The following is an 8,386-nucleotide window of genomic DNA, read 5'->3' as shown; positions in this document are numbered from 1 at the left end:
AAACAGTGCTGCACAATAGTTGCCGTTAGTGTTGTAGGCTGCCGTTTGCCGATTTTATTTATTTATTTGTTTGAGCAAATCCATAATGGAACCGAGTCGGCACAGATACTTTAGCAAGACAGCCATATATAAAGGCAGCGTAGTGGAGGATCTAGAGCTAACCGTTCAGAAATACGGCGAAGACGTTGTTCGCATACAGTTATTAAACCGTCTGCATGGCGAACAATGTAGAGCGCAACTGAAACGTTTCTTTGGGCTATTGGGTTTGGCGACTGTTTACTTTGGGTTTGCTCTGGCCCTAAGCGAAGGCCCGACCAGGATGGGGCAAGCCCATATATTATATCCGGGCCTGCTATGGCTTGCTCTGTCTGCTTTGATATTCCGCAACACGCTCCAACTAGTGCACTCCGAGAAACTCTTCTACAGCTGGGACATGGCTCTGCAGACGGAAACGGTGCGCACTTTTGGACGCCAATCGGTGCTCTGTGTACAACGCGGTCATCTCCATGACATGGTGCTCAACGAGGTCATAGAGAATGTGAGATTGGCTTGCGTTACCCTATTTCTTAGATTTATTCAAAGGCTTTACTTAACTTACAGCTAGATATAAAGTATATGCTAATACTGCGCACAAAGGGCAGCATGTTTAAAGAGCGGCCCATTATACCGCTATTCAATGTGAGTCCTGCGTATTGGAATATACGGATAACTTGATCAAGTTTGATATTTTACAGAGCCTGTCACCTCCTTTCGAGTGCCTGCAGCATATTCAACGCATTTTACATGCCTACTGGCTGAATAATAGTCGTGGTAGATCGGATCACGCTTGCAATAGGGATATGCCATCAACGGTTGCATCGTAGTATTCCATTAATTTGTCCAGCTATAATTAAGACAGTTTATATTTATTTTCAATTCCAGCCAAAGATTCAATATACATATGTACGCTTACCTGTAGCATGGGTGTGTATTCTTCCTGCTCTTTGTGCTGTGGCGGCAATTTGGGTATGTTCAGCTCCACTTCAACACGGCTGAAATCGCCGCGTATCTGCGAATATAAAAGGCGTATAGTTCAAATTATAATTATTAGTACAAAGCAAATTTTACTACCAAATTATTGAGCTCCGTTGTGTAGGCATGTTTGGCCATTTTTGGGTAAAATTCCAGGTAGATGGCTTTGCTAAAAATTAAATCTTCCTGTGCCTTGCGCAAGGCATGTACTTGCTGTAATGTTAGTTCTGAACCAAATAGTTTTTAATTAATTGTTTGATGTTTATTTCGTTTTACTCACTTTGCATGGCGTCTATTTTGTTCGGCGTCCCGTTTTTTTTCGAATGCGCGTTAGTGTTGTAAAGTGATACTGTTTTTAGTCAGCTAACAACACTGCGTCGTCAGCTGACGTCATTTGCCCATAAAAATAAACAAGATTGCTTTTTGTTTATGTGCCAAAATTAATATAAAAACATTGTGTGAATGAGCATATAAAAATTGTAACGCCGGCACAATCCCAACGCCCATAAATATCTCCCGAAAATGCAAAGGAGCTGTATTCATCAACCCTATTTCAGATTTAAACAATAATAATTGTAAGTCGACTCATTTGGCTAAAAATATGCACATATACGGGCGTGTCAGCTGCCGCAGCATGGTCAAAGCATTTGCCTAATTTTTTCGCATCAACCCGTTTTCAGTTCCTCGTTGCGTGTGACCTTTTCTCAAGATGAACCGCTCGGATTCTATACCCATACGGCGTGATCGCTCCTTTGACAGCGTTCTCAATCGCCTGCTTAGGATTCGGTCACAGAATCATGAGGGCTTCCGGGCTGCCATGTACAATTTTCTAATTGCAGCGGGCGTGGCCGCTTTTGTGGCCGTCTGCTTCATCCTGGGCCCCTTTGTGCGTCCGCTGCTCTGGGCCTTCCTCATGGGCGCGGTGCTATTCCCATTCAAACGCAAACTGGCCGAACTGCTGAACAATTGGTTCCAGCGCCTCGAGGAGCGCGATTCGAATGTGATCGTCTCCATTTGCCTGGCTCCACTGGAGGCTACCGAGCATTGCGGTCGCTTGCTCATCAACTGGCTGTGCCAGCACTGGCAGCTCCTCATAGCCGGCTGCGGCGTTGCCGTCTGCGTCAAGCTTCTTGTTTTGTATGCGCCCAAAGGCTGCCTGTTGTTGCTCTGGAACTGGCTGACCTTTTCGCACGGCCTGTTCGTGCGCATCATTGGCTTCCTCAATGTGTATGTGGTAAGTGCTTTGACATACTCCTCGCAGGTGCATCTTAACCCACACTTGTCCTCACTTACAGCTTATCGTTTTGATTGCCATATACTTGTCCTCGGTGCACTTTTTCTGGAAGCCAGAGAATAGCGCACGTTTCGTTGTCGCCGGCCAGTCCATGTGGATAGCCATTGCCGGCTATTTGTGCAGTTTTCTGGGCGCGTTTCAGGTGCCTGTTTTCCTGCTGGTCATGGGCTACGTGCTTGTCTCCACGGCGTATCATCTGCAGACGAGTGATGATCATGACGCCAGCTCCTATTTGGAGCGCCTGCAGAAGCTGTTCAATAAAAATGATTTCGAGAAATCTCTGAGCAATCTCAGCATTTGTCGCCGAGCTGCTGGCGAGCCGACATTGCAATCCGATGTGGAGGACATTTCGTTGAGTGACACTATAGATTCCGAGGACACTTTCGATGCCAAGCTGGCGGAGGAGCCAGAGGTACACCAGAGCGATACCTACTTTAAGCTGTTATTTTATGCCTGCCTTGGCACCTTTTTGTATCGCAACATTTGGATGTTTATACTGGCTGCGGTGCCGGTGTTTCTGCATTTATTGTACACTGCGGGCAGCTATACGGGCCTAACCCAGTTTGTCTGCGGCAAGCTCGACGATGCCTATCGGGGCGTGAGGGTAAGAGCCCCCGTTAACTCTGTATATCTATACTCTACTATATACTCTTCCGCAGTCGTGGGCCTTGGAGCATCATTCGGCTGTGCTGCCGCTGTGCCTGCCGGGCGTTCTGGAGCTCAACTACAAGATCAACTGCATTGTGCGGGATTCGCTTAAGTCATCTGTGGAGTCTGTCACATCCATTCTAATGATCATACTCATGCTGCTCATCATCATCTTTCTGAGTGTTTTCTTTTGCGTTAACATCTATTCGGAGACGATTGAGGTCGCGTATCTGGGCAAAGATCTAATTAACAAGACAATCACAGATCGTCCTGAGCTAATTGATATATTGCCCGCCAATATACAGGCGTCCATTGATGATGCGCTCGACAATGCGCATCATTATGGTCGCCGTAAGATTGAGACCTATATAGATGATTGGCTAGCCGATGCCGACAAGGTGCATGCCACCAAATTAAAGGAACAAATTCTCGATGTCTGGGACAGGCTCATACAGTATTGGATTGACTTCAACAAGGCGGGCACCTCGTACGGGCCGCGCGTGCCCACGGATGCGCTGAAAAGCACCTTCGGTGAGATTGTCGATAATCCAGGTAAGTGCGCGACGCGGTTTATGGTTTTTTAGATTTCATTTGTCCAACGTTTCTGTATGTTTTGAGTTTTTGAGTTATATATTTATTGTAGAGCTCCTAACACAGCTCAGTTTGGCCTTAACACACCCATCCCGTATGATTTATCGTATGCGTCAGAACAAATAACTCATTACATGTTGCCTTTGCTAACCCATGGTTTTATTTTAACCAAGGACATTTTAAAGAGCTAGTTTTAGTGGCAAAACAGGGCATCATCGGCTGGGCGCAGAGCAATACGCAGACCATCCTTGAGGTTGCCGAATCTCTGTGGCACATTATACGCACGAATCTCTCAATGATAATGGGCGTTACGGGCGAGATACTATCGCTGCTGCTATCCGGCGGACAGGCGTGCATTGAGTTCATATTGGACATGGTAAGAATCAAAGGATCACATACAAATCCGATTACAAAATAAATTCCTCTTCATCCTTAGATTGTGTTCTTCACGGCCTTGTTCTATCTGCTGTCCAGCAGTCAGGAGAAGTATGCGCCCATGCAGATCACCAAATATATGGGTTACTCTGCCTCGGGCATTAAAGTCGCTGATGCCTTGGAGAACTCAATTACGGTTGTGCTCGTCTCCATGTTCAAGTGCTCCACGTTTACGGGTCTCTTCACCTGGCTGGTGCATACGGTGTTTGGCGCTCGGATTGTCTTCCTGCCCTCCGCTTTGGCTGCTCTGCTGGCGGCTGCTCCATTTTTGGGCAGCTACTGGTGTGCGGTGCCTGCCTTTTTGGAGCTCTGGCTGGCACAGGATCGCTTCTATGCGGGATTGATACTGTTCCTTTTACAATTCTTTGTACCCTCGTCCTTCGAGACCGCCATCTATGCGGACATTAAGGGGTAAGTGCGTCATATCATGTTAAAAACGCATACAACTTACACAAATCCTTGCAGTGGGGGCCATCCCTACCTCAATGGCCTGGCCATAGCGGGCGGCATGTACTGGATTGGCTGGCAGGGCGCCATCTTTGGCCCCCTGATGCTCTGCTTCTTCATTGGCCTCTTCGAAGTGGCCACCCTGGCCATGCGCACGAATCAGGAGCCCAGGTATGTTTGGCGCTAGCTTTTTGCATGCAAGTTAAGAAATTTATTTATATCGCAAACTCTGCGGCCGGAAGCATATGAGTAAGTCTTAGTTTATTATAATTTTAACCTTCACCCCTTGATCTCAGAGTCGGGCAATCTTGACTAGAGAGCACCTAATTGTGTATACATTGAGAACAACAATTTATTATAACAAACTTTGTTCTTTGCAGACGCAGCTCGGATGAGGAGACGCGCACCACGTGAGTCGTCCGCATGGCTTCAAAGGATCTGGCTCCAACAACTGCGAATTTCTTTCAATACTCGAAATGCAAATCTAACAAGTTTCCGAGCTTGTCTGGCCCAACTAACTAACTAATGAATGTCAAGCATTTAGCCAAGCTAAGAAAATTTTTCAGTTTTCACGTTTTTTCATACTTCTTTTTTTAGTATTTGATTCGAGTCGCTTTTGTTTATATTTTTGTACTAAATTTTTAAGTATGCAAACAATTGATTCCGTCACTAAAAGCTGTGTATTCAAACTAATGTATTTAACTAAGTTTATATACCCTTGCCAAGCATTACTATAACTTAAATTTCTTTTGGCATAAGCGAATAGTGCATACTCTACAAAAGTTTGTATTGTTTTCTCTGAACAGGTCCAACAATCTCCTAATATCTCGCCACTTAGTGGCTGTATTTATTAAATTCTTGTTTATGCTTCCTTTGGAGTATATATTTATATAAAGGGAGCAGAAACAATAATTGTCTCTTAGTGCTTGCCAAGGGTATATACGCTTCGTTGTGACCGATGTTAGCTTTCTAGTAATAGTTTTTATATCACATAACACTTCGCTTGTTTTGTATAAAGAGTCATTTAGTCTAAGCTTGACTTTAAAAACCGTCAACCGGTTTCCTCATGCCAGTTCGTACCTAACTTTGTGCTCGCTACACATGTGATTTGTTTAAGCTTATGTTTAAAACTTTATTGCAAATAAATGTCATTACGTACTAACAAATACACAAAATTATAGTGCTCGCTCGCTAGTTGGAACTGAAGTGCATAAAGTAAAAAAAATAATAGCTTTAAGTGGCATATAAAAACAATAGAAATTTAAAAACTATTTTCCTATTGATACAAACATTTAATTCGAGACTTGTTTAAGACGAAAAGATTTCAGTTCTTGTGTCTAAGCAATTCTATTTAACGAGCGAGCACTGTATTAGAGCCCGGTTAATTTTCCGATTCTCTTTTTAGTCCAAAACTTGATTCATTAAACGAACACAACGAGAAATCCCATCTCGATGGGCAACAAGTCGAAAAGGCCACGCCCAGCTGCAGGGAAAAGCGTGTCGGAAAACCTGTTGTAATGAAAATTATAACCAGAATGTTGCAGCCGTTGGACTCGCTGAAAAGTAGTTAAATATTTGGAATTTTGCTTTTTATTGTTTGAAAATAGCGGCACTCTTGATGTTTTAATATAATTGTTTTTTCTTCTAATTGGTGAATTGGTTCTTGAAAGTGAACTCCGGATGTTGCTCCACACTGCAAGAAATTTGCGTTTAGCATTGTTTTTTGTTAAGGTTTATAATTGCCGAGCTTACCCGCGGAAAAAGGAAAAGTCGCAAATGCGTATATTCTTGTCCAAGGCCGACAGCCTGGCTACCTCCTCGGCGCTCAGCTGGAAGTCAAACACATCCAAGTTTTGCTTGAGACGCGCCTCATTTGTGCTCTTCGGTATGGCCACGACGCCCGTGTCGATGATCCAGCGCAGCAGCACCTGGGCGGGTGTCTTCTTGTGTGCGGCGGCAATCTCCTTGACCTCGGGTATGTCCATCAGATCCGGCAAATCCCTCACAACACCGGCGGCAGTATTGAACTTGGCAATACCCTTGGAGCCGAGCGGCGAATAAGCGGTAACTACCACGTTCTCCGCTTTGCAAAAGTCAACAAGATCCCGTTGCTGCAGGTAGACATGATGCTCGATCTGATTGTTGGCCGGACGTATTTTGCAGTTTTGCAGGAGACGTGCTACTTGCTCCTTGCTAAAGTTCGACACGCCAATCGATTTGGTCAATCCACTTGCGACCAGTTTTTCCATTTCCGCCCAAACGGCGGCATGATTCGTCGACTTGTCCACCTTAACGCGACCCTCATCGTCATACTGAAAGCTGCCATCCGGATTGATGAATACGGTAAAGGGTGTATGAACCAGATACATGTCCACATAATCCAGCTGCAGGTCGGCCAGTGACTGCTTAATGGTGGGCTCCACCTCATGCGGCCGATTAGCTGCGGGAAATAAAAAGATAACATTGAATTGTATTTATTTAAGGAGAGTGTTCAGGCCTTACCAATGGGCGGCAGTTTGGTGACAATATACAGCTCCTCGCGCTTCACTTTGCCCGCATCCAGCCAGCGCTTGAGCACGCGTCCAATTGCCTTCTCATTACCGTAGACTGGCGCCGTGTCGATGTGTCTGTAGCCCGCCGCCAGGGCGACATCTAATGCGGTTTCGATTTCGTCATCGGGTGCCTGTGTGTGTGGGAATTGGAGTGATTTAAAGATTGCGGTTTATTATATGAAAAGCTCTTAAGTGCAGTTGAAGGGGCTTATAAATTTGGATGTACATAACATATATACAATGAAAAGTCTCTATGTCCAGCTCGGCTGGATCGGATAACCATATCATAGAGTTGCCGGAATTCCTGTTGCTCTAAAATCCAGTCTTGTACAGATTTCTTAGCCAAACTCAGAAATGGAGAGCTTCAATATTCTTCTACTAAATCCGCATACTCTAGCATAAAGATAGTTTTCTTATAGACATATATATAATATGTCTGTGTGCAAGGGTATTTAGTTGTCGGCGTTCTGCAAACAACTCTACGTTCTTTGCCATTATCTCAAGTGTCTAGAGTCTTCATATATCTTTGAATTAACCACAAACAATAAAAGTTGATTGTCTGTTCTGCTCTTTTATATCTGGAGAAAGTCGAACCATTGTACTTTTCCCACAAAGGTTCAATTTGTTTACAGTCAACCAGAACCGGTCCCTGGGCAAACATTTGATGAAGCCCCCTTCAACTCTCCTCTAAATAATCAATATACATACTTATATTATATATTTATGTATATGCTTACATATATATGTATTTATAAATATTGTACGCAGCATATCTGCATAAGCATATATATATACGTATAATTTTAAATAAAGCTGATTAATGTTTACCTGCCAGGTGCCAATGCCAATGACGGGCATTTTCTCTCCGTTGTTGAGTGTCACGAACTTAGTGCAAGCCATTATTAATTCGAATAATTAAACAAAAATTGCCACTTGTTGAGTTTTAATATTAAGAAGCGATATCAGCAGCAAGCACGACCGTTCCGACTGAATATTCCAAGTGGAATGAATGAGAGTTTTGCTTTGCCGGCAATTACTAAAGCTTAACAATCTGTTGAGTAACAGTGGGCCTCATCGTGTTGTTTTGTACACAAAAATTTACACAAACAACGAACAGTTTGTTTTTAGAATTAATTTTAGGCTCATCTTTCGTAGTTCTTGTTGAATTTATTCAAGCTATTTATAAACAGTGTTGATCAATTCTGTCTAAAACTTTCTTCTATCTTAAGTTGATGTATAGTTAGCATCTGTTATTTAGCACCGATCTTTGGAACTTTATTATGAAACCGGAATAAAATATTGCGTGCATTTCAGCCAATGTAAATATGGGTATAAAAATGTTATATAGGTATAAATATATGGTAGTGTTTTATGTTAAACAGACTAATATTAGCCATAAAAAAAATAT

At 43.4% G+C, this 8,386-nt stretch overlaps 4 protein-coding genes across 10 annotated transcripts; 2 read left to right on the top strand and 2 right to left on the bottom strand.

Annotated features, from left to right (window-relative positions):
- Nucleotides 1-2: 2 nt before the first annotated feature.
- On the top strand, nt 3-957 carry PIG-H (Phosphatidylinositol glycan anchor biosynthesis class H). Its single transcript, XM_002058474.4, has 3 exons — nt 3-538; nt 601-678; nt 735-957. The coding sequence occupies exons 1-3, from the start codon at nt 86-88 to the stop codon at nt 861-863; spliced, it is 660 nt and encodes a 219-aa protein (XP_002058510.1). The 5' UTR covers nt 3-85; the 3' UTR covers nt 864-957.
- Kmn2 (kinetochore Mis12-Ndc80 network component 2) lies at nt 550-1,426 on the bottom strand. Its single transcript, XM_015169500.3, has 4 exons — nt 1,292-1,426; nt 1,111-1,238; nt 953-1,048; nt 550-883 (listed from the first exon to the last, which is right to left on the bottom strand). Exons 1-4 carry the CDS (start codon nt 1,296-1,298, stop codon nt 821-823), a joined length of 294 nt encoding a protein of 97 aa, XP_015024986.1. The 5' UTR covers nt 1,299-1,426; the 3' UTR covers nt 550-820.
- A 19-nt stretch (nt 1,427-1,445) lies between these two features.
- Nucleotides 1,446-6,074, top strand: LOC6634890 (transmembrane protein 245). Of its 7 annotated transcripts, none has more exons than XM_015169369.3 (9): nt 1,446-1,586; nt 1,692-2,245; nt 2,307-2,909; nt 2,965-3,505; nt 3,742-3,920; nt 3,981-4,390; nt 4,445-4,597; nt 4,807-4,836; nt 5,832-6,074. In XM_015169369.3, the coding sequence occupies exons 2-9, from the start codon at nt 1,721-1,723 to the stop codon at nt 5,995-5,997; spliced, it is 2,607 nt and encodes an 868-aa protein (XP_015024855.1). In that variant the 5' UTR covers nt 1,446-1,586; nt 1,692-1,720; the 3' UTR covers nt 5,998-6,074. The 7 variants fall into 7 exon arrangements, 6 of the variants coding, with proteins under 6 accessions (XP_015024855.1, XP_002058509.2, XP_015024853.1 ...); XM_002058473.4 differs by having other exon boundaries at nt 3,730-3,920; XM_015169367.3 differs by having other exon boundaries at nt 3,718-3,920.
- LOC6634889 (aldo-keto reductase family 1 member A1) lies at nt 5,999-7,995 on the bottom strand. The gene is made up of 4 exons (XM_002058472.4): nt 7,807-7,995; nt 6,929-7,109; nt 6,179-6,866; nt 5,999-6,119 (listed from the first exon to the last, which is right to left on the bottom strand). Exons 1-4 carry the CDS (start codon nt 7,876-7,878, stop codon nt 6,071-6,073), a joined length of 990 nt encoding a protein of 329 aa, XP_002058508.1. The 5' UTR covers nt 7,879-7,995; the 3' UTR covers nt 5,999-6,070.
- Nucleotides 7,996-8,386: the final 391 nt, after the last annotated feature.

This window comes from Drosophila virilis, chromosome 2 (genome assembly GCF_030788295.1).
Source record: "Drosophila virilis strain 15010-1051.87 chromosome 2, Dvir_AGI_RSII-ME, whole genome shotgun sequence".
In the NCBI taxonomy this organism is placed as follows: Eukaryota; Metazoa; Arthropoda; class Insecta; order Diptera; family Drosophilidae; genus Drosophila; species Drosophila virilis.
This window is presented reverse-complemented; position numbering and strand designations above follow the sequence as displayed.

What these genes read in the sequence shown, in the direction of transcription:
- PIG-H (XM_002058474.4), top strand. Translation starts at nt 86, where the DNA reads ATGGAACCGAGTCGGCACAGATACTTTAGCAAGACAGCCATATATAAA. An exon ending in TCAACGAGGTCATAGAGAAT is followed by an intron (nt 539 to 600) that starts GTGAGATTGGCT and finishes CTTAACTTACAG; the next exon opens with CTAGATATAAAGTATATGCT. An exon ending in CCATTATACCGCTATTCAAT is followed by an intron (nt 679 to 734) that starts GTGAGTCCTGCG and finishes GATATTTTACAG; the next exon opens with AGCCTGTCACCTCCTTTCGA.
- Kmn2 (XM_015169500.3), bottom strand. An exon ending in CAACGGAGCTCAATAATTTG is followed by an intron (nt 1,049 to 1,110) that starts GTAGTAAAATTT and finishes TTATATTCGCAG; the next exon opens with ATACGCGGCGATTTCAGCCG. An exon ending in AATACACACCCATGCTACAG is followed by an intron (nt 884 to 952) that starts GTAAGCGTACAT and finishes TCTTAATTATAG; the next exon opens with CTGGACAAATTAATGGAATA.
- LOC6634890 (XM_015169367.3), top strand. Translation starts at nt 1,721, where the DNA reads ATGAACCGCTCGGATTCTATACCCATACGGCGTGATCGCTCCTTTGAC. An exon ending in ATGCCTATCGGGGCGTGAGG is followed by an intron (nt 2,910 to 2,964) that starts GTAAGAGCCCCC and finishes ACTCTTCCGCAG; the next exon opens with TCGTGGGCCTTGGAGCATCA. An exon ending in ATCTATGCGGACATTAAGGG is followed by an intron (nt 4,391 to 4,444) that starts GTAAGTGCGTCA and finishes AAATCCTTGCAG; the next exon opens with TGGGGGCCATCCCTACCTCA.
- LOC6634889 (XM_002058472.4), bottom strand. Translation starts at nt 7,878, where the DNA reads ATGGCTTGCACTAAGTTCGTGACACTCAACAACGGAGAGAAAATGCCC. An exon ending in CACCAAACTGCCGCCCATTG is followed by an intron (nt 6,867 to 6,928) that starts GTAAGGCCTGAA and finishes TATTTCCCGCAG; the next exon opens with CTAATCGGCCGCATGAGGTG. An exon ending in GACTTTTCCTTTTTCCGCGG is followed by an intron (nt 6,120 to 6,178) that starts GTAAGCTCGGCA and finishes AATTTCTTGCAG; the next exon opens with TGTGGAGCAACATCCGGAGT.